The 24,000-nt window shown below is 50.8% G+C and overlaps 1 protein-coding gene across 1 annotated transcript; it reads left to right on the top strand.

The window, feature by feature from the left end:
* Positions 1 to 4,500: 4,500 nt before the first annotated feature.
* On the top strand, positions 4,501 to 19,249 carry RNF114 (ring finger protein 114). Its single transcript, XM_045833537.1, has 6 exons — positions 4,501 to 4,656; positions 8,311 to 8,461; positions 10,541 to 10,647; positions 11,012 to 11,126; positions 16,030 to 16,137; positions 17,505 to 19,249. The coding sequence occupies exons 1-6, from the start codon at positions 4,517 to 4,519 to the stop codon at positions 17,568 to 17,570; spliced, it is 687 nt and encodes a 228-aa protein (XP_045689493.1). The 5' UTR covers positions 4,501 to 4,516; the 3' UTR covers positions 17,571 to 19,249.
* The last annotated feature ends 4,751 nt before the right edge of the window (positions 19,250 to 24,000 follow it).

Raw genomic sequence — 24,000 nt, 5'->3', positions numbered from 1 at the left:
AGTTTGGGAGGCAGTGCTCACCTAGTTGGACCAGATGAGTCTCTCAGGAACTCCTCTGCCCCCTACTGGCGTCCATGGTTCTTACCAGTTTGAAATCAAAATAAAATTATTTGCCCATACATTAGTAAGTGTAGTAATATATAATGGTGTAAATTCTGCTTTCTTTAGATAAGCATTGTAATAAGTTTCCCACATGGCCGGAGGCTGAGAGATGGGTTGTGAGGGGTACATGACTTGAGGGCTGGAGTTATAGCTCATCATCTCGAGTCTTCTCCCACAGGGCCTAATGCAATATTCTTTCACTTTTACTTAAAAAGTGATGTGGAAAAGTTCAGAAAATACAACAGGGGAAAAGTTTAGACGACTCAAAGGGGAAGAGAACGAAAGTTAGTCTGCCTCCAGGCTCAGAACCCAGACCCCAGGCCCCCAGGTTCCCTTCCTGATGATAAACGCTGGTGCCAGATTCTCAGCTTCTCCCCAGCAGCGTCCTGAGCCTCTGCGCCCGGGACTTTCCCAGCTTTAACACTGAAAGCTGGGCCTCCTGGGAAACCCCCGACATCGGCTCCTCATACACAAACACATACCAGTGACACCCCCAGCATCTGGGTGTCATTTTAATTAAAATATAATTCAAAGATCATTCCATATCAGCCATATATTCATTTAACAAATATATTTGGAGTTACCTACCACACACTAGGCACTGTGTTAAAAGCTAAAGATACAGTAAACAGCCCTGGCTGGCATAGCTCAGTGGATTGAGCGCGGGCTGCGATCCAGGCATCGCAGGTTCGATTCCCAGTCAGGGCACATGCCTACGTTGCAGGCCGTGACCCCCAGCAACTGCACATTGGGGGGTGTGTGTGTGTGTGTCTTCTTCCCTTCCCTCTCTAAAAATAAATAAAATATCTAAAAAATTAAAAAAATAAATCAAAAAGATACAGTACACGAAATGGACGAAAAATTCCTCTCCTCATGGGGTTGACATACCAGTGATTACATCTATTGTGTATATTTAATCGCTTTGCTACTGCAACCAGTGCTGCCCTGGACATCCGTGTGTCTATACCGTTCCCACCCATGTGAGTAGATCTATAGCAGCACTGTCCACAGAACTGTCTGTGGCGATGGACGTGTTCTGTATCTGTGGTGTTCTGATATGGAGCCACGAGATACATGCAGCTGTTGAGCCCTAGAAATATGGCTAGTGAGACAGAGGAATTTAATTTTTTTAATTTATTTTTTATTGATTTATTTTAAATAATCCTGGGAAATTTGCTTTTTTTGTCTTAAAAATTTTATTTATCTTATTTTTAGAGAGAGGGGAAGGGAAGGAGAAAGAGGATGAGAAACATCAATGTGTGGTTGCCTCTTGTGCGCCCCCTACTGAGAACCTGGCCTGCAACCCAGGCATGTGCCCTGACTGGGAATCGAATCTGCGACCTTTTGCTTCACAGGCCTGTGCTCAATCCACTGAGCTATACCAGCCAGATTTTAGAGAGAGAGGGAAAGACACATTGATGTTATTCCACTCATTCATACATTCATTGGTTGATTCTTATTTGTGCCCTGACCAGAGATTAAACCCCCAACCTTGGGACATCAGGATGTGCTCTAACCAACTGAGCTACCCGGCCAGAGCTGGTTTTGTGTTTTAACTTAGGGAAATTACCCACTAAAAAGTTTGCATTAGTCATCAGTTGCTGCATAACCAATGACCACCAACTTAGTGGCTTAAGCGGCACACACTGATTGTCTCATAGTTTCTGTGGGTAAGGAGTGTGGGCCTGGCAAGGCTCAACCACTCACACCAGAGCAAATCTCCCTGCAACTTTCATGAGGACGATTATTTAGTTGAAAAACTTTTATTTTAGTTTATTTATTTTTAGAGAGAGAGGCGGGAGGAGAAAGAGAGGGAGAGAAACATCATCTGCTTGCCTCTTGCATGCTCCCAACTGGGGAGCTGGCCCACAACCCAGGCATGTGCCCTGTTGGGGAACTGAATCAGCAATCTTCTGGTTGGTAGGCTGACGCTCAATCCACAGAGCCACACCAGCCAGGGCAAAAAAACTTTTTAAAGCATCAGTCACCACCTACCTATCTTACTGTCTATTACCACATCTTTCTCCTTAGCACTGTATCTAATCTTCCCTGGACTCTGCAGAGGGCCTGGCACACAGTAGGCCTACAGCGACTCTTCATTGTCTGAATGAATGAGTCTACCTTGGCAGTAAGAATCAAGTTTGCAAAAGCTTTGAGCAGAACCTATTCCCCCACTCCAGGCTCACAGAACCCCAGGAGTAGCCTGGCCCATGTGGGCAAACCTGGGGGAGGCTGCCAAAAACTAAAGGAGAGAAGAGACTTGTGGGAAATATTTTCCTCAAAAATATTAAGGGGGAATGGGCAGAGGAAGTTTCATTCATTTGACACACATTATTAGGTCGATTGTTGCTGAAAAACAGCGAGTATGGGTGTGGGGAGGAGGAAGGACTGGCTATATATTTGCAAGCTGAGAAAAGGATAATGGGCACATTGTCCTTGGGGATGTCTCAGAAAAACAGGAAGGGATGTAGCACATTGGGCCTAGTCTCAGCATGGATGGGGGTTCAAGAAAGATAGTACAGGCTGGTGGCACTCAAAGTATGACCCCCAGTTTTGCAGCATCAGCCTCACCTGGACGGCAATTAGAAATGCAAATCTCCAGGCCACGCCCCAGACCGACTGAAGTACTGGATCGGGAACTCTGGAGGTCGGTTCCAGTAGTCGGTGTTTTGAAAAGCCTTCCAGGTGACTCTGATGTACGGGCACCCGGAAGAGTATAGGAGCCAAAGCCAGAGTGCATGTGATAGTCAAATCCCAACTCTCATTTTCTATCTGTGTTAAAAGGTAATTCAGTCTCTCTGTGCTTAATGTGCATAGCTGTAAAATGGAGATAATAACAGAACCGAAGGCATAGGTTACTGTGAGGATTTGTTCAAGTGAAGTGCTTGGAATAATAAGCAGCCGAAAAACGTTCACTATTAATATGTCACTCCTGTCCTCTTGTCTCTGCGACTCAGTGCATAAACTAGTAGAAAGTTCAAGAGCCCAAATGGGGCACTCAATGGATTTGCAGCTCAGCTCTGGGGGTCCCCTGCTCATCCCCCCATCCTCACCCCCCCAGCATCTGGCATCAGGAACAAGGGCAACAGGAAGGTTTGTAAATACTCACAGCACACCTCTGCCACCTGCCCCCTACAAAAAGGGGGAAGAGATCAGGTGAGTGAGTGCCTAGCAGAGGAACAGGAAACAGAACCAGGGAGTATAAACATTGGCCCCCTTGGGCTGCTGCCTTCATGCCAAGTTGTTTGTTGTAAGACAACCATGTGGACAGCTAAAAATAATTCTCCTGCTGCCACCAGGTCAAGCAAAACCAATCCAGATGAGTGTAAAGGGGACAAAGAAGGCACAACTTTGCATTCAATTAACCTGGTTTAACCAACATGGCTTATTTTTCCCATGTAGACTCCTTACTGTGAGGCCTACGGTGGCATTTCAGATGGAAGGTTTAATTGATTATAAACTTTCCAGGTTAAGAAAACCATGTAGAATTGTCAGCACAGACTGCCTTTTGAAAAAGATGTCTCTTTCGTTAAATGGGCTATGTGTAAGGATCAATTGGGTGCAGTAGAAAGTGGAGAAAGTTGGGATTCAAAACATCTGGGATGTAGGCCTGCTCCTGTCTTTGAGACTGAGTTGAGTCTATCTCTTCAGGCTTCAGCTCTCCCATTTATATGGAGCGGGAGCTGGACCCCAGCGTCAGGAGGCACGTGAACACAATATTAAGCAATGTTGATCCAGGGAAGGAGACGTGCTCCCCGTTACTTCCGCTTTCAGTAGCAAGGCTCTGTGTGGTGACAGCCTGTCTTCATCACCTTTCTAATAATGGCTAATCTCTTTTCTCCGCGTCAACAGTATTCAGCATGAACTAACGATATTATTTTATTTCCATTGTATTTTTACAGCTCCCTTGTAGAAATAGGCGATACTGGTTTTCTGCTTGTAGCTCAGGGGTGTTATTCAATCTCCCTTTAAAATGTGTTTGCTAAAGTTTATTTATGTTTTCTTTAAATTTTTTCTTTGCTTTAAGTCTAAAGAAATCGACTCGTTTTGAAGAGAAATGTTAAGTAATAGTGCATAATTAAATGCTAAGTAATAGTAACGAGTTAAATTTACTATTTAAATTTAAGCAGAAAGCCGGCTCCAATTTTGCCGAGCTCACAATCCGTTCTCCACATTTTCCAGATTCCCCTCTGCCTCGCCTCTCTCCCTTCAGGGTGCCAAGTGGCGTGGCGTATCCATTAGCCCCGCCCCCAGTCCTGTGCACGGCCCATAATCCACGCCCCTGGAGACCCTCCCCGCTCGCTAGCCCCGCCCCCGCCCCGCCCCTCGCGAGCGCTGGCTGGCCGCCTCCGCCCCGCCCCTCGGGCTCCTCCTTCTTGGCCGTCGCCGTTACGCCGCTTTCCGTGGCTGCAAGATGGCGGCGCAACAGCCGGACCGTGAGGGTGCTACGCCGGTGGCAGGGCCAGCAGCGGCGGCTGATCCCCTCGGCCGCTTCACGTGTCCCGTGTGCTTAGAGGTGTACGAGAAGCCGGTGCGGGTGCTCTGCGGACACGTGTAAGCGGCGAGCCCGGCCCTGGGCGGGGGGGCGCCTGACTGGGAGGGGAATGGAGTCGAGGAGAGAGAGGCCCGGGGACAGGGAGGGTCTCAGGCGGGGGCGAGAGGAGCGACCTGGAAGGGCCTCTGCGTAGGACCGTCCCCGGCTCCTGACGACCCGTGGAAGTTGTAGGGCGCTCGTCTCCCGCCCCCTTCACTCCCGACGATCCCGCCCTAACGATGAGCTCCCACTTTGTTTCAGGCGGCCTGTCAGCTCCTCCCCGGGGGTGATGGCGGTGTCACACCCCGCTGAGCGTTAGGTGGGGTCCGAAGTCTGCCCTCGAGAGCCACAGTTTCCCTTGAGTAGTGCGTACGTCGCTCCTAAAGTCTAGTACGTCTGGCGTCATGTCGCCAGCTCTGCCGAATGATTCTAATGTGCGCTCAAGTTGCAGAAACGCTGAGCTAGGCTGAAAGAACAAAAGGGAGATCTTGATATAAGTCCGACCAATCTGCCCTTCACTGTGAAAGGGGTTGAGAGGTGGCAGATAGGGGTTGTCATTCCTGTGTACTTGGGTGCGGGTATGTTTCATGCTGTTTGCAGTTAAGCCTCCCGGGCCCGCCTGCATTTTACAAATAGACGTTGAGACGACTGAAGGAGGTGTGTGCGAAAATGTCAGTACCCGCCCTGGGCCGGGGTAGGCCTCTTGAGTTGGGTGGGATTTTGCATCTCAGCCTTGCTCCATCAGACGCAAAAACAAACACACCCTAAGTTGAAAGAACTGTGCAGAGCTTGGCCACCTGCTCCACGGCCACCCTCAGTGCATATCATGGGCACCGCCTTGGCCTTTGGTCTTAGGACGGTTTACTGGGCAGTAGGCACAACAGGCACCTACAGCCGTTTTGCAGGTGCGAGTACTGAGGCTCACCGTTGTCCAGCTCTTCCCAGAAGGACACAGGCATCTGTTGGGCAGGTAGAGAACAGTTGGCACCTGGCAAAACTCCCCAGCCACGTTGACTGCTGTTTGCTTTGTCAAGTGCCCGCCCCCCCAAAGATTTTATTTATTTACTTTGCAGTGAGAACGTGAGAAACTGCTATATGCAAGAGATTACATGGGTTGGTTGCCTCTCGCAAGACCCCAGCTGGGGTACCTGGCCCACAACCCAAGCATGTGCCCTGATTGGGAATGGAAGCTGCCACCTTTTGGTTTGCAGGCCGACGCTCAGTCCACTGAGCCACATCAGCCTGGGCATGAAGCTCTTTCTAGCTCTGAGCTGTTCTGTTTGCAGTTCAGTTAGCCTGGAATGCTTCCTGTCCCATCTGCACCTCCCTCACCACTGCCCCAAATCCTTTTCAGACTTCAAGTCCCGATGTGTTGCCTCCCTGACACCATCCCCATTTAAATTACCTCCAGTTTCTTGCACAGGGTAAACGTTAGGGCCCCACAAGCTCCAGCCGTATCTGTTTTGCCCCGTCTGCATCCCCAGTGCTCAGCACAGCCAGCATCCATCTTCCAATCTTACGTTCAACAGACTAAATGTTTGTGTGCCCACTGTGTGCCAGGTTCTTGGGGCATAGCAAGAAATGAGGTGGTTCTGCCCTCAGAGTTCACAGTTCAGCAAATGTTCAGACTAGTGGGAAAATTCATTGTGCGGTGGGAGGGTATTAGGAATCAGACCTGGAGTAGGGGGGAGGTAACGGATGATAAAGAATCTTGCCCCAGCAAAAGTTAAGGTTTGCTTGAGCCAGATGAACCTTTCCTAAGTCAGAGGTCAGGGGCAGTACTAGGACTCAAACCTTGACTTTTTTCTGTGCTCGCCATACTAGTTCCACGTGATCATCAGTTCCATGTTGATTGGAAAACACGTGGATGCGCTTCTCTTGAGTCCCCTGTAGTGCCAGCCCAGTGCTTTCTGTTCTGCCTGGTTGGTTTTTGCTAACTTTTGTAACTTGGAAACTTGAGCATCACCGAAGTTCTGGCTGGATGGAGCATTAGGTTTTCATAAAACTTTATTTCAAGCTTTAAATGACTATATCCTTTTCCAGTGCAGTGGAATACAGCTGGAGAAGGGCAGGTGGCTGGGTGCCCAGGAGAAGGGACTTTCTGCATAGCACTGTGAAAAAAGAAGAGGGCGGAGCATCTAGAGAGCCGAACTAGAAAAAGGCCCATGCATAGGAAATGGAAACTGAAAGCAGGCTATTTTGTTGGGCATGATTCATGGCCCCAGAAGTCTTCCTTTCTGCTTTAGGATGCCCCCCTGCACTTGGTGTCATCTTCGTGTGGAGCGCGCTGCGTCCGGGTCTGTGTCTCGCTCTCCTTATTTTAGGTCTCAGCTCAAATGTTAGCTCCTTAAAGAAGCTTTCTGTGGTCCACCCCTGCTGATCTCATTGCTTCACTCCCCTTCGTGTATTTAATCACTAACTGAAACGACATCTGTGATTTTCCCCACCCTGGATCAGAAGCATTACGAGGACAGGGACTTAGTTCAGTTGGACATTGTGCCCTCAGTGGTGAGTCAGTAGACCCCTCCCCTTCTCCCTGCCTGGTCTAGAATTTGCCTAGGAGAATGACATCTAGCTTAAAGACCAAGAGGAAGAAAATTTTTAGGCAGTAAAAAATTATCCAGCGTGCACATAGCCTTTAATTATAAATCCTGCCTTAAGTCTCTCAGGTGGGACAGGCAGCTGGGTATTTTCATGCCTCGTTATCCATTCTTCCTGTGTACTCTGTCTCGGCATCACCACCTGCCTAGGCTGAGGATAGAAACCTGGCCATCCGCGGCTTTCTTGTCTTCTCCTCCAGACTCTGTAAGTCAGCAGTCCTACTGCGTCATTTCCTGGGCTCCTCCTCTGCTGCCTCCTTGGGGCCCTCGCAACCCTCTGCTGTTAGCCATCTGGCTGGTCTCTCCTTTGAGTTTCCTCTCGTCTTTCCTCGCCTAAAAACAATTTTTAAACCAGCAACTCTGTTGTCTGTGATAATCCCAGAGTTATTTTTCTAACACTGGGATTTGGTCTTGTCGATACTTTGCTTTAAACACCTGGGTCCCTACTGCTTATTAGGAAAAGCGGTAGGCTTCTATCTCCTCAGACGCGTCATGAGTTTTTAACTCTGAAGGTCTGGAATATTCTTCCATTGCTCTCTATCAGCTGAACTGCATCTTTTAAGGTTCTTTCACAGATGCTGCCTCTGAAGTCTTCCCGCCCTGCCCGTAGGTCCCAGCGAGTTGCTCTTGTGTTTGTGTTTTCTGCGTGCTTTGCATTCTCCTCTAATGGTAGCAGCCCTTGCCTGGGGTGCATTTCCAGTGTGCTAGGCACGGTGCCGAGGTCTCCCAGCACCCCTACAGGTGGGCGCTGCTCTCTCCGTTCCACAGAGGGAAAAGCGAAGTGCAGGAGACTCCTCAGGGCTGGGGGCTGAGGTCTGAAGACTGCCCACACCTCCTTTTGCGTCGTACCCCAGTAGTCTGCCTTTGTTTCTCTCGCTGGGCCTACCTGTTCTTTGCAGGACCCGTTCCCCCACCCTCATTTTCCTGGCATAGGGGGCCTCAGTATTTGAGTGAGGTGTAGGGAGTAAGCTGTCCTTAACCCATTACTCATTGATGTCTTTTTAAAAGTGTACCCATTGCTGTTGTCCCGTCCGCACAATGCATGACTCGGGTTCTCTGTGTGTCTTGTTCTAGCTTTTGCTCTGCATGCCTGCAGGAATGTCTGAAGCCGAAGAAGCCTGTCTGTGGCGTGTGCCGCAGCCCTCTGGCGCCGGGCGAGCGAGCCGCGGAGCTCGAGCGGCAGATTGAGAGCACAGAGACTTCTTGCCATGGCTGCCGTAAAAATGTATGTGGAGGGAAACGGGAGAGTCAGTCTGCCTGTGACGAGATGGGGTAAAGCGCAGGGCTGTCGCCGCGCGGCGTCTGCGGTCAGAGCGTGACCGGACGCCGAGTAGCACGAGTGCATGCCCGTTCTCTGTGGCAGTGGCTGCGCGGTGTCGTTTGTGACCTTACTGGGCTTGGGGTTTTCTGGGGGTTTTTTTGTTTTGTTTTGTTTTAAGTTGACTTAGCGTATTACATATTTTCACCTTGAAGATCATAAAAATCAGTTATCTCAGTTTTTCCTATAAAAGACCCATTTTTCAAAGCATTATGCAGAATTTTAATTGGAATATAGTAACGGAATAATATTTCTTAATATTTTAATATAAAACTAAATCAATGATTCAAAAAAGTTACCTGCTACAGTTAGCCTGAGAGGAGATTTAAAACCCTAGGTCATTACGAATATTAAATTTAATCAACTTTTTAGCACTTGACAGAGAAGAGTCATGATACAAAGGTCAATATGAAATACTTGATTATAATAGCAAGATCTAACACTTGAAGTGCACCCATGTTCTTTTGTATAATCATGTTAGAGCCCAGTGTGTTTATTTTAACATCTATTATAACTGCAAAAGAAAAATATTTTCTTGTTTTCCAAAAGATACACATAGGTTTATTGGTTTTTGCATCACTATGATTTTCTTAATTCCACACGGTACAAAAATATAAAACAACGTAGGTTTGTTCCCCGCTCCAGAGATTACCTCTTTAAAGTAGTTCAGTTTAGAAGGCTGCAAAGTATTTTCTGCCCTTTGACACACACAGAGGTAGGATTTTCACAAAATGGAGTCATAATATATATTTCTACAACTTTTTTTGCCTTGAAACTCTTCTCACTAAGGGACAGGCAGACAGCCTAGCGCATCAGTTCCGTCACTCCGGCACCTCGGTGCGCATAGCCATGGGACGGGTGCCCCTCAAAGTCTCCTTCCCACGGGGTGATTTAGCCCGAGGGGTACACAGTGGGCACAGCTCCGAACGGGGCTGTTTCCCGTCCCTGTCAGTCGGGAGCTCTGGTTGGCAGCTTGAAGTCAGGTACTTTAGCTGGAGGTGAGACGGAAGCATCCAGGTAAGCCAGACAGAACTCAAATACTGAAGTTTGGGCTTTTCTCCGTATGCTTTTGATTTTCTCCATTTTCAAGATTAGTGATTGTATTGCGGTATATCTTTAAAAATGTTTTTATTCCCTGCATCTCCCCTCTCCCTGCCTTCCTTACACGTCTTCTTCCTTTCTAGAACACCCGTGGTGAGGCGCTCTGTCGGTTTTCTTTTCTCTTTCTATGTTGCAAAGACTAGATTTCATAGAAGAAACAGGATTCAGATTTAGGGTCTTTTTAAAGATCACTCGTCACAACCTAACGACTTGTACTGTAACTGGGGTGACTAGCCTTTACCCCTTTTGTATCCATGGCCACTTTTCCCTGCTGCACAGGCTGGAGTGTAGCTCTTGGCTTGCTATATGGAGATGAGTTTAAATGCTAATGTGTAAAACTTGAAAGGCTTCCCTGGCTCTGGAATGTGTCTGTGAGCAGAGAGCATATTGTGAGTAACACAGACCTCTAGGAGAGTCAGTATAGAGTGGAAGCAGATGTCCTGACTTGGTCAAGTAAAATAATCAGTCTTTTTTTCCTTTTTTAAAGATTTTATTTATTCTTAGAGGCGGGGAAGGGAAGGAGAAAGAGAGGGAGAAAAACACTGATGTATGAGAACATCAATCGGTTGCCTCTCACATGTGCTCCCTGACCAGGGACCCAGCCCGCAACCCAGGCATGTGTCCTGACTGGGAATTGAACCGGTGACCTTTTGCTTTGCCGGACAATATCCAAGCAACTGAGCTACACAGGTCAGGGCACATCAGTCTTGATCTTAACAGAAACCCTGCAACGAACAGTCAGAGATTCAGCACAGCCAGGGCACTGGTGAGAGTGTTTGCCCGGGTGGCATAGGTCTAGTTTTCATCCCGTCCTTGCTTTGGGATGATGTTGAGCCTGGTACAAGGTCCTGACTAACTTGTGGCCTCTGATTCTTCCTCTCCAAGTTCTTCCTATCCAAGATCCGGGCCCACGTGGCTACCTGTTCCAAATACCAGAATTACATCATGGAAGGTGTGAAGGCCACCACCAAGGACGCATCCCTTCAGCCCAGGTAAATGACTCAATCACTCCTTTAGGTCGAGGTTATCTTTTGGTACAGAGACAAAGGACGCTTTGCGTGTTCAGGGCTGAGTTGTGTGAGTTTCAGAAAGCGGAGGTGTGGTCGCTCTGCTGGCTGAAGCTGATGCACGTGTCTTTATGGGGGTGGAAGGAGCAGGCCTCTCTGGTGTTCGCATCAGTACCAGCTGTGCTGGTCAGTCATTTCCAGAACACTGACCTGACGCTGAAGCAGTCATCACGGTCCTTGTCATAGCCGTTCAGTGAACTGGGCTCCTTTTTGGAGGTACGGTGGCTGAAGTTGCGTGGAATGTACTCACAGAAGTGCTGTTCTTTTTTTCTGCCTTTTCATCCTCCAGGAACGTCCCAAACCGCTACACCTTTCCGTGCCCTTACTGTCCCGAGAAGAACTTCGACCAGGAAGGACTTGTGGAGCACTGCAAGTCATCTCATAGCACGGACACCAAGCCTGTGGTAAGGGGAACTTGTAGAAAAATATGTTTATGGGGAGGAATTCACACTTACAGAAAAATTACAGGATTAGTACAGTGCACTCTTGTGTATCCTTCACCTGGATTCTTAGATTAGTAACATTTCACCTTGTTTGCTTCACTGTACTTTCTACAAACAAATTTTGCTGACCATTAGAGACTAAGTTATAGATGTCATCACCCTTTGCCCCTAAATACTTTAGCATCCATCTCCTCAGAACAAGAGCATTTGCTTTTAAAAAAAATTACATTTTTTGTGTTTAGTTGTCACACTCAGGAAAGGTAGCAGTGAGACCGTCTGACATCTGCTGTGGATTCACATTTAAATCCCAGCATTTTGTGATGTTCTTCGTGCCAGTCTTCCCGGCCCCTCACCCTGGGTCTGCGTTGGGTTCGGTTGTCACGTCTCTGCGGCCTTCGGCCTTTCTCTGTCTTTCCTGACCTTGACATTTTTAACCAGGACAGGCCAACTGTTTTGTAGAATGTCCTTCAATTTGGGCTTGTCTACTTCTTTTCTTTTTTTAAAGAAACATTGACAATAATTGTGATCATTTTTAACTCATATTATTGCAAAGTGTGGTACTAGTTTTTAAATTATTTCTTATTGCATTTTTTTCTGTTACCATTTATCACCCTCATTCTCCCTACCCCATTGGGCTTGTCTGCTTCTTCATGCTGAGACGCAGGGACGCTCCGTAGTGACGTGTCCTCCTGGTGGCACGTCAGGGGTCATGCCGTGTCTGTTGGTCCCGTTGCTGGTGTCGTCAGCTTGGATTCCTTGGTGTCCACCACGTTTCTCCTGTGTAAATCTGCCGCCGTTTTCTTTTTGAGAGTAGCTTTTTCATAGTTGTGGAGAAAGCGAATTTAAGCTGAAATCATTAGGGAAGTGCTTATCAGTCCTTTGACATTTAATCATCACAGACTGACACGTTTGTTTGCTTGTTTGTTTGTTTGTTTACAGTGACACCCAACCAGCTGAGCTGCACTGGTCAGAGCTAGTTTCTTTTGGGGGGCGGGGGTGGGACGGGCTTGAATTTGGTCAGTCTCAGCAGTGTCACCTGTCCCTCTTCCTGTGACTGACAGACTAGGGTCCTTCCTTCCTTCCTTCCTTCCTTCCAGGTCTTAACACAGCTTCCTCTATAGTTTGTTTCAGTTTTCCCATTGATCTCAGACTGCTTCTGTAGAACCGTGTACCCAGATCTGTGGGCAGTCTTCAGCTCCATTGCTGTAAAAGGTGGTGCACGAACGAGAATTTTTGTGAGCATTTGCTGAGGGATTAGGCCTTGTGGCATTCTGTATTTTTGTGTTGGAAATCTTAAGATCCACCTGGCCTTTTCAGGAATATCTTAAATCTCTTGACTTTATCAAATTCCTTGTCAAGCCCAGATTCTGGTCAGTACAGCCACTTTTTTCTCTGAGCTCCCTGGGTTCTTACCATTGTGCTGCAACAGACTCCACCAGGGAACCTCTTCTGTCTGCGCCCTCAGCTCCCGTACTAGGGCACTGGGCTGGCTGGGCCCACCGCGCACCCCGCTTGCAGGAAGACCCTGTTGCTGCAAGGCAGGCAATGTCTCGGGGCTGTTCTCTGCCTCAGTTCCTGCCAGAAGCCGTTCTCACCCTCCCTGCAGATAACACTGGATCCTGCTTTTAAGGAATTCAAAGCATCAGGTGTGCGTTCCTTTCTTCTCTCTTCCTGTTTCTATCGCAGGAGCTCTCTGATCTGCCTCTGAGGTCACAGAGTGGCAGCCTGTGGGATGCATCTGGCCTGTACACATTTTAATTTCCTTCACCTTTAAAAATCAGAACATTTCCAATCCTGATACCCTGCACTGGAGAAATTAGAAGCTCTGGCAAGAGCCGGCTGGCTTTGCAGCTGCCCCCCCCCCCCCCCCACTCTGGACGGGCAGGGCTCGTACCCGCTCTGCTTTACTCCCGGGCCTTTCCAGCCCAGTTCCCGTGAGCGCTTGAGTTTGCAGCCCCTGTGCCTCATCCTTACCATCCCCTCTTGTGCTGAGGAAACGACTGCTTTCCAAGTCTGACTCGTCTCTGCCTCTTGTCCTCAGGTCGGAGCAAAGGGGCGGGACTGGGGCCCGGCCCGGAGAAAGGCTCCCTGCTCATCAAGATTCATCGTGTTTCTCCTCTCACCTTCTCTGCCTGCTCCTATTCCTGTTTCCCTTTGCACATACCCGGGTCTTCGTGTCCGACTGGTGGGAGGAGCGTCTGAGCCAGCTCTCCTCCATCGCATTCCGTCTCTCTCTCTCCCCTCCGGCTGGCGGTCTTCCGGCGGCTGCCGCCGCTCCCTCACCCTCTCCTTGACTTCCTCTAGAGTCTGGCTTCCACCCCTGCCGCGTCGTGTTCTGTGATCCCAGCTGGTCTCCCCAAGTCCTTGTTTTCTGTCACCTCCTGGCAATTTTTAGATTTTGTTCTTTGTCTGTAGTCAGTTCACTGTGTGAAAAGTGAACTGTACAAACCCCCTCCAGCCCCTTCCCCTGGTTCTTCACTTCCCGCTACACCCTCAGTTGTTCCCAGTGGTTTTTTTATGTTCCTGCAATTTATTCTATGTTTGGATATGATAAATGCTTCACGTCACCACTTGCCACTGTGGTGTAATAGAAATGAACGCAATATAAAATGAGACACCGTGCCGTGGTGGCCGGTCAGCCTCTCGGGAGCTCAGTCACAAAGAGTCGGCTGTTCTTACTCAGAAAGAAACAGCCGCATCGTTTGATACTAATACTCGTCTTTCTAACATATCTTTATTGTGTAGCGAACTTGGAAGTCTCTCCAGCTGGATGCCGACCTGGGATGGTCATCGCACCAGCTGTCTTACTGCCCCTGTGATTCCAAAATAGACGCACAGTGCATGTTCTGTGGCTGCACCGGGCGAGATACGGGGCCCCAAAGCCAGGTTGTGAGCTCCTCCTTCGGGAGCTTTGAGTTGTGGTGCCGGAGACCTAATTACTGTCTGGGAGGGCAAGTGTGCGGAGACAGACCCACACCCCCCGCACCTGCCGTCGCTGCCCGTCTTCCGTTCTGGAGTTAGTCAGAGAAGCACGGCTATTTTGGTCATTGTGAAAGCTGAAATGGATGCTAAGTAAAATGATAGAGACGCTCTGCTTCCTACCACCGTCTCTCCTGCACTCATTTTTAGACGTGAATAAGGGACCGTTGTGCCACCCAGGTTAAATGGGTCGCGCATGTCGTGGAGCCAGGCAGGGCCGAGCCAGCACTGGAGCCTGGTCCCCGGCCCCTAACCCAGTCCTCCCTTCACGCTGTCAGAAAATGCCTCTTTGGGGCGCTCCTGGCGTCGGAGTGGTCTGCAGATGTGGAGAAATGGCCCTTATGTGTCCCTCTCTTCGTGCGAATGACAGCTCATTACTTGGAGGCTGTAACTAATGTTTTTGGCCACTGTTCCACGTCAGTACATGTAGATCTGTCTCTTTTAACGAGCTTCATAATTTCCACTACTTTTCCCATGATTTAGTTGGTCCCTTATTGATGAACGTAAAGGTTAGTCCCAATTGACATCAGGAAATTTGATTGAGGGCGGGATATTAAATGCTACTAAAGAATTACTATTGATAGGTGGAATAGTGGTGTTGTATTTGTAGAAGGACATACTTATTTTTAGGACTGTACTGAAATAGAGGTGGAATGTGTTTTATTTTAAAGTGCTTCCTTTTTGCTGAAATACTTACGGCAAACTTAAATCTAGGTGTTTAGGGATAAGGGCTGGTTTGTCAGAGTATTACCTAATTTTCTATAGGTTTGAAGTTTTCCATTGTAATTTTAAAAGGCTGCCATAAATTTTAATGTATCTGTGCCTGTGTTTATGTTTGACTGTGAAATAAATTCTTAACTGTGGATCGATTTGGTTGGAGGTTAAGTGTACGTATAATTTTGATCGATATTGCTGAACTACCTGGTTTCTGGTACTACAGCCTAATTTCTCTCTCTTTCCCCCCACCTTTGGCTTCTTGAAATCCCTGTGATTGTTCTGTATAAACCCCTCTTCCTTCAGCCCTTGGCCCTCGCTTCTGTCTCCTCCCCCTCTGCAGAACGCCGAGCCCGTCAGGGTTTCAGCACTTCCCTCGGGAAGCCGCCTCCTTCTCTGTCCCTTGTCCTACTTGTGCTCCAGCTCCGGGTGCCTCCCCCGCTCCCCCGCTCAAGGGGTCTTCCTCCGCTGCGGATTCCTTTCTTGGATTCCTTTCTTGCCCGCCTGCTTCGTCAGCTTCATTCTTGTAAACGACGGGGTTCCCTCTCTGAAGCCGGGCCACCAGTGCTTGCTGCTTCCCCGCCCGGCTTCCCTGTGCCCGTCTCCGTGAATTTCCCCTTCTAGCCACTCTCCTTGGCCGGCTGTCCGCATGCAGTGCTGCCTCCTGGCCTTGCTCCTTGCTACTGCCGCCCCTCTTCTGGGACGCCTGTCACGTTTTGTGGTCCATCCCGATACCTCCCAGTCTTCAAAGCCCGAGCCAGCCCCTCGTCGGAGGGCTTTCAGCCTGAGCCCCCTCATCTGAGTATTTACTTGTAGAAGAGTATCACATAAGGCCATGTTTTAACTTCCTTGGGACACTGCACATCTGTCATTTCTTGGTTTCCTTTGTGTCCGGGACAGCTGACACATTGTTCTGACCACGGTAGGGGATAAGAAAAGGACGGTATCGTGACCGAAGCCTGTACCCACCCCTCTCGGGCTTCACGAGTCAGATGACGCGTGGAGACTGACAGCGTTTCCTGGGGGGTGAATGTGCACGCGAGGGAGTGACCTGGCCCTGGACCGGCGTGTCAGGACAGCTGCCCTGGAAGAGAGGGGCTGGGCCCCAGCCACGGAGGGCGGGCGTCGGCACAGACGCCAGGCGCCTGAGAACGTGCTGCTTTGTTGGCAGGTTTGTCCGATCTGTGCCTCGATGCCCTGGGGAGACCCCAACTACCGCAGCGCCAACTTCATCGAGCACATCCAGCGGCGGCACCAGTTTTCTTACGACACTTTTGTGGTGAGCGACCCGTCCCTCCCTCCCTCTTTCCTGGGGGACCACGGGCCCCACTGCTGAGCTTTGTCCCTGAGGCGACGGGTTTCCCGGAAAGGCAGCCGTGTGGCCCGTGAGCCCGGTGCGCGGCCACAGACGCCCTGAGTGGTGCTGAAGAAGATGAACTGGCCAGCCGTCCAGACGGGGACACAGCGACCGCTTGCCCCTGGGTTGTCTTCCTTCCCCCAGTGTTTGCCCACTTTCTTCTGGTATATGCAGTTTCTGCTTGTTACAGAACCAGGTTTGGAATTCTCTTTTTTTTTTCCCCCATTGATTTTAGGGAATGGAGGGAGAAACGTTGATTTGTTTCCACATATCAATACGTTCATTGATTGATTCTTGTATGTGCCCTGACCTGGGAGCAAACCCACAACCTTGGCATATCGGGACATTGCTCTAACCAGCTGAGCTACCCGGCCAGGGCCTGGTTTGGGGTTCTTAAGCTTAGATGCCCATGGGGCCAGGCAAGTAGCGGAAACGGCCCCCAGAGGATTTTCAGGCTGGATGCGTGTGGCCCGATGTTTTGCCATCAGCTCCAGCTGCTTGTTGTCATGTGGAAATAGGGGCACAGTATTGCCCGTCTCTGCCACCCACCCCAACCCCGAGAAGCCGGAAAGCAGTGTTTCATGTGAAATGTAACACATTTGTTCTTTAAAGTACTTCGGGCCACACAGAGCACATCCACTGGCCAGACACAGTCGCTGGGTTTGTGTCTCTTCTCACAGCTGTGTGGTTTCAAGGGGCATACTGTCGTCTCGGCATTCTAGTGGTAGATGGATTGGCCAACTGCCTGGAGTAACCTCTTACTAATACACGTAAGTGTCAGGTTGGAACTTGAGAGTATTCAGTCTGAATGGCTGTGTTGCAGGACCGAGAAGGAAGGCACGGCTCTTCCCTCAGTTGTCACAGAGTATGTATTCACGGTCTGATACAGTGTCTGACATTCAAACTTGAAAATAACCCTCATCTTCGTTAATGCTGTAAGGATGAGTATCGTGACCGGATAGAAAACTGGCCTCGCTGGATCAGACAGGCTGGTTTCACTGCCGCGCACTCCACGTTGGAGCACAGGGTCTGTGCCAGGTCCACCTGGGTGCCCGCTGGGCCTCAGAGCCCCGCCCGAGGGAGCCGTCCTGGTTTGCACCTGCACCGTCCGGACGAGGCAGCAGAGGCCCCGCGGGGTCGGGCAGCCTGCCCAGAGCCCCGTGGCCAGCGTGGCCGGCCGTGGAGCTGGCAGCCGTCTCTGGGCCCCGTGCTTGGCCGTCCTGCCCCTACAGAGAGTAAATTTCTGTCGCTGCCAACGGGCTGAGGCCGTGTCTGTGCTTTGCCCCTAGGATTACGACGTCGATGAAGAGGACATGATAAACCAGGTGCTGCAGCGCTCCATCATCGACCAGTGAGCAGAGCCTCTGCCGTCCGTCCCGCGTTCCAGAGCTTCCATTCCGTGTTACGTGTGAAACTTTAAATGTCCAGCAGACCTGGAGGTGGGCCCTGGCATTAGGACGGGGCCACTTCTAACAGGGAAGCAGGTTTCCAGTTCAGAGTCCTCCTTTCCTTGGGGCTCCCCCCTGCTGTCGGCCCTGTTTGCCGCGTGTCTTTCACTGCTCCGCAGCCGCTTCCGGCGCCCCTGCTTCCTCTTCCGGAAGAGAGCCCCGCCCGCTTCCCCACGTCCCGCCTCACACCCGTTCCTCTCACCCAGCGTTCACCTCTCAGGTCCTCCGAGCCAGCCGGACCTTGCGTGGGTCATGAATAGCACAAACGAGACCAGCGTCTCGGCCCCTGGGCCCCGAGGTGTGCGGGCTCTGGCCACCGCGCCTCCGACCAGTGGCGGCCCCTCCGCGCCGCCGAGGAAGTCCCCGTGGGTGGGTCCTGGGCCGCAGCTGCCGGAAGCTGGAGTCCCCTCCCAGCCCTCCTTCCCAAAGTCCCGCCGGGGGAACGCTCTGGGGCCGCGGGGTCTGATGCCGGGAGTTCTGATTGGTGACCCTTCCCTGCCACTCCTGCGCGCCCTCGGGTGGACTGGTTCGGTCTTCAATGCCTGCATTGTGCCTTTTCAGGGTGGGGCGCGACCACGTGTTCTCAGTAGAAGTAAGTGCGTCTAGGTTAGGTTAAACTCCATGTCTCCACACGAGGGGGAGAGGGTCAGCTAAGAGAGACAGGAAGACCATAGCTTTTTCCTTATGGTTTGCAAACTAATGAAGTATTTTCAAATGTCTGGGTCGTGTTTACCTTTCTGCTTGGGAGCCTGCTCACATCCGCGTCCTCGAGGCGCAGAACGGCGTCTTCTCACGAGTGAGGGGGAGGAGGTTCGGGGACCGAGAGGGCGCCAGCTCTCCCGTCCTGGGTTTGTCACCTTAGGTCACACCGAGCACTGCTTTTCTCGCAGAGAGGCTGTAGGGACCCCACGGGACGCGGTCGGAGGCACGGCCTCCCCTGCGAGCAGTTGTTAGTGGGAACTGTCTCCTGGAAACGCCCTTTGGCAGCGGCTCAAGAAGCTGGAAGTCCACCCTGTGTCGCGATGGGAGTGACCGCCGGGCTGGGCTGGCTGGCGGGTCCACAGGAGCAGAGCCTCTCCGGTCGCCCCAGGGGCCTCTGGGTTTAGGTTCGCTTTCGCGTGTCCAACCTCTCTAGTCTGATAGGGGAGTTTCTCCTGGCCAGTGCTTTGGGCCTGCGCGCTGCCGCCGCGGGCCTCTCCCTGCCTGCCGATACGGACTGCGGGTGCCCTCCGGTGACTGGCAGAGAGGGGGGCCCTTTGGGACAAAGTAACTTTTTCTGATTGCTCTTTCTTGGGAGGGCCCAGATGCTAAGGTCGGCTCCCTCACTGTCGTTTTTGAGGTGTTGGTTCACTCCGACCTCCCTGAACTGGGGTCATCGTGGTCTAAGTTCAGAGGGGACTTGAGCAGAACCTTCATTTGCGGGAACTGAAAGCATGTGTCTGTCTCACTGGTGGTGCCAGGAAACTGAGTTCCTTGTATTAAGTGCACTTCATGTATTTCTAATAAGATGACTTTCCAGAAAGTGAAATTTGTTATGTTCTGGCTTTTAAAAGGTGAAATATAAATAAATTTCATAATTTATCCAACTGGTAGGCTGTGCGGTGCCTGCTTTCACTCCACCTTCGGTCCCGAGTAGACTCACTAAATGTTCCTAGAATTGAAATGGAACTAAAATAAGACCCTTTTTCGATGGAACTACTTTCCACTGCCACGCTTCCTGCCTGGAATGAGGGGGCCGGCGCAGTGGTAAGGAGAACCTGAAGGGGGCAGTGTCTCCCTGGGGCTCGGGCTGGCCCCACTGCCCCTCCGGCAGGCAGGCAGGCGGGCGGGCGAGCCCAGTCCTCACACCTGAAGCAGAGGGGGAGAGACTCACACCGGCGGGCTGACAAGATGGCTGCCGCCAGGTGGACACCTTACCTGCTCAGGCCTTAGACGTGATCCCAGGATGCTCTCCTGCCTTCGTTCTTCTAGTTACGCCCTGGCCTTCCATGGTGTCAGCTGAATGTCCCACATGGGGCCTTGCTGGGCGTTATGCGGACAGAATTAATGACAATGATGCTAATTCTTTTAAAGTCGATTTTTAGAGAGATGGGAAGGGAGGGAGAGGAACATCAATGTCTAAGAGAAACATCTGCCAGTTGCCTCTCAGGCCCCCAGCCAGGGACCAGGCCCACAACCCAGGCACGTGCCCTGAGTGGGAATCCAACCAGCAACCTTTCATTTCGCAACACGGTGCTCAACCCTCAGCCACGCCAGCCAGGGCGACGCTAATCTTTCTAACCCCTTGTTCTGGCACGGTGCCTACCCTCAAATAAACTTGATGTAATCCTCCCTCCTTCAACTCCTGAAAGGTGACCAAAGCCAGGCACTGAGGAAAAGCCCGGCTTCCTGCACCCTCTTCCCCAGCCCTGCAGGGGGGGCACTTGCGTCACTCCCATTACACAGACGAGGGAGTGGCGGCCGTCCGGTGAGTGATCTGCCCAAGCGTTACAAAGCAGAGGTGCCCCCCAAACTGATGGTCTCAGGCACAGCGCACAGTCCCCTATCCCCAGCATTCACACTGCTAGCCATGTGGCCTTAGACAAGTTATTTGTATCTCTATGTGCCTCAGTGTCCTCATCAGTGAAATGGAGTTCATAAAAGTGTCTTCCTCACAGGGTTGTGGGAATCTAGTGAAATAACCCACGTGAAGCATTAGAACAGGGCCTAGCACAGAACATGTGCTTAATCCATGTGAGCTACTGATGGTACCACTGTTTTTCTCATCCATTCCTGCGACCACCCAGTGTCCCCCGCCCTGCCCGGCCCAAACAACTAGCAGCTGTTTGATGACTCAACAATGTTGTTAGATGCAGTGTTTCCCAAACTCTACCTGAAGACAGGAACTACCTGGGAGGCACTTGTTACAAAATACACCCTGAGGCCCCTCGGAAATTCTGGTTGATAGTTGTAGCTGGGGCCTGGGAATCTGTAACTTTTAGGAGAGCCTCATCCTTAGGCTAGTTCAGGAAGTAAAGTAAGGTGTGTTGCAATGAATCTGCTCTAGCTGGGGTAGGGCAGCAACTTGGTTTAGAATCAGGTGGACAAGCTTGGACCTTAAAGGTTGCAAGACTTTAGTGATTGATGCCTTTTCTGATTGTAAAATCCATCTAGAGGGCCTCAGCCAGTGTGGCTCAGTTGGAGCATTGTCCCAAAAGGTCTCAAGTTCGATTCCCAGTCACGGTACATGCCTAGGATGTGGGTTCGGTCTCCAGTTGGGGTGCATTTGAGAGGCAACCCATCGATGTTTCCCATGTCAGTGTTTCCCCGCCCCCTTTCTCCCTCCCTTCCCCTCTCTAAAAAGAAAAAATCTGAAAAGACAAAAAAAAGAAAGAACAGGTAGGGCAGAAAAATATAAAGAAACAACACCACTGCTCGTCATCGAACCCTTAAGACAACCCCATGGCCACTTCATCAATAGTGGAACCCTTCCAGGTGCTGGGGTCACCACATTTTCGGTTGAAACTTAAAGTGGCCACGTGCCTGATTTCCTGCCTGTGACCTGTGTTTTTCACTCCACAATTTGTTCATCAACCTCTTGCAAGTCAATGTGGAGTTACTGTTAATGGCTGCGTGATGTTCCCGGTGAGGGTGGACCGTACTTGATTTATCAGTGGGCGTTTAGGTGGTTAAAGTTTGACCGGTACAGACAATGCTAGAGCATCCTTACAAGTGTATCTTTGCCCACTTATCTGCATATTTTTGCAGAGCTGCTGGGTCAAATGGAGAGTTTGAGAGAGAAATAGGGAGGAACAGGCACAGGCAGGCAGAGTCAGGGGACACACAGAAAAGAGAGAGAAGGGGAGAGAGCACGGTGGAGCGTGGCAGGAAGGGGGCTGGGGGGGCCTGGGAGAGACCAGGTTCGCTGCTCTGCTCTACAGAGCCGCTGAGGCAACCTGTCTGAGGCAGGGCCACAAACATCCAGGTGGAGATGTGACTAAGTGACCTCAGGCACACACCCTCCAGATACAATTGCGGACGAGGCCAGAGTCCTTTGTGCAAGGGTTTCGTGGAACTATTGTTCCTGAAAAGCAAAAGATGGGAAGCAGTCTGATGACCCCCTGCTGGGAGATGTTGCTGGAAGTGCTGAGAGGAGCCAGCCCCCAAGGGTGGGGGGGGTGGGGGGGCTGCCAGAGTCAGAAATAAAAATACAGGAGGCCCAGTTAGACTTGAATTTCTGAGAAAGAACAAGTCTGCCCTGTGCAGTCTAGTAACACTGAAAGCTTATTGTTGTTTACCTGAAATTCTAATGTAATTGGGCATCTGTATTTTATCTGGCGTGTATCTTAAAAGCGTTCCTGTGTTCAATAAAAATACCTAAGAGACCACACCTGTTAAACTCCATTTGAACATTTCTGATCTTAAAACGTGGGGCAGCCCCTAAAACTCTTCAGGGGCTCGGGACTGTGTCAGCGCTGTGTGTCCCGGAACACTCATCTGCCCGGGGGCTTGTTCACCGTGGAGGTCACTGGCCGCTGCTGCCCGGAACGCCCTCTCACTGTTTCCTCCTCTCCCCGGGCCATCCTCAGCCTGGGGTCAGTGCGGAGCTGACCTCCCTGACTCACCGGGTCCCTCACCTGTGAGCTCCGGGGCAGTGGGGGCTGTCTGCTCTAGCACGTGGCCCGGCCCCCAGGCCAGTGAACTCCACGACTTACTTGTTCACTGTGACTTAAGCACACCAGTACCGCAGCTCTCTGGGCCTCGGTTTCCTCATCTGTACAGTGGGGCTGATAATCTGGCCTGCCACGCAGGGCTTGCTCAAAGGGGCCAATGGGACCGAGGTGGGAAAGGGAGAGGAGAGTAGCATCTCTAGGTGAGACAAGCTCTAGGAACATCTGGGGAGGGGAAGGGCGTTGGGGGCAGAAGGAACAGCAAGGACAAAGGCAGTGTATGGAGGCAGAAAGGCCCATGAGGCTGGATTTGAGGAGCAAGGGTGAGAGCGGGGGCGATAAACCCCAGGATTTCATTTCGTGCTCGAAACAGCTGACTTTGACCTAAGGAAACAGTTGGCTGCCGCTTGCCCTTGGCTCCGAGGACACTCGGTGAGACTCGGAGGTCTAGAGGCATCCCAGGTGGGTGTGGGACAGAGGAGGCCCTGGGGGCTTTTCCTAGACACGGGTCCAGCGCTCTGCCAGGAAGGCAGAGATAGCAGGGAGCTATCAGCCCCGTCCGGGGCGAGGCTGCCAAGGCCCAGTGAGTGTGCGAGATAGTCCGAGAGATAGTGTGGCGAGTCCCTGGTGGCAGGTGCCAGGAGATTCATTCTTGGGGGAAGAGACACTCCGCACCTTTGGGCGATCCCAACGACCAGTCTCAGCCCTGGAGTGCCAGGGTGGCCCCCCTAAGAGACGCCACACCAGCAGGTGCAGAGATCTGGTTTTAGGCCCGTCCCCTTCAGCTCACACACGTCCACCTGTAGGCCCCGGACAACTTCCTTTTAACCACCTCGTTCTGGTTGCCCAGGATGGTCCCCAAACACCCTCCGATCTGAGCGAGCCAGGACAGTTGGTCACCCACCTTATTACCCCATTGACCGGATGAACAAACCGAGTCTCAGAGGCCATGAACGTCTGCCCCGGTGTTGTGGCGGGCTTTCTCATGAAAAAGTATGTCATCTGACATGGTGACACAGGTATCTGAAATTTAAAAAATCATACTCTTCAAAAAAGGTTTGGAGAAAAAGAAGTTTCCTTCCCACTTCCGTCTGCCACTTCCTCAGAAGGAACCACGCTCTTCGGTCTCCTTGCACAGTCTGGGCCTGTGTGGGGGATATTGTCTTATTTATTTGCTTCCACACAAAAGGCAGCCTATTAAGTATGCTGCTCACTTGATGTATTTTTTTCACTTAAAAAGTCCGTCGGTTTGATCATCCATTCAGCTAATTTTATTGAGCACCTACTATACACCAGGCCTGTTTCTGGGTGCCTGGGTCACAGCATTGAACAAGACGGATTACAGTTCCTACCCAGGTGGGACCATCTAGAGCAGAGGGGATATTTCGGTTTTGTGGGCCTCAGTGGGTATTTATATAAAACAAATCACATTTTTCTTTATTGACAACATTCAAAATAGTATTTAAATATAAATTTTTGTTAATACAGGTCTATGAATGAGAATGGGATTCTCTTTTGAAGACTGACATTTTGCTGTCATTGGGTTTCCAAATTAGTGTGCCCTACTCTCAAATCGACTGCAAATATTAATCTGTAAAAGCTGTTCTTGGCTCAAGAGCCACACAAAAACCCTCAGGCAGATTCGGCCGTAGGGGGCGTGGGCTGCAGTTTGCAGAGCTCTGCTCTAA

Source organism: Phyllostomus hastatus, unplaced genomic scaffold (assembly GCF_019186645.2).
Source record: "Phyllostomus hastatus isolate PE091 unplaced genomic scaffold, TTU_PhHast_1.1 phas_contig_17, whole genome shotgun sequence".
NCBI classification, from domain to species: domain Eukaryota; kingdom Metazoa; phylum Chordata; class Mammalia; order Chiroptera; family Phyllostomidae; genus Phyllostomus; species Phyllostomus hastatus.
Note: the sequence above shows the minus strand (reverse complement) of the source record. Positions and strands in the feature narration are given on the sequence as shown.

Excerpts from the sequence above, each read along its gene's own strand:
- RNF114 (XM_045833537.1), top strand. The coding sequence starts at position 4,517 with ATGGCGGCGCAACAGCCGGACCGTGAGGGTGCTACGCCGGTGGCAGGG. Across the intron at positions 8,462-10,540 it reads GCCATGGCTGCCGTAAAAAT|TTCTTCCTATCCAAGATCCG; the intron begins GTATGTGGAGGG and ends TTCCTCTCCAAG. Across the intron at positions 10,648-11,011 it reads GACGCATCCCTTCAGCCCAG|GAACGTCCCAAACCGCTACA; the intron begins GTAAATGACTCA and ends TTCATCCTCCAG.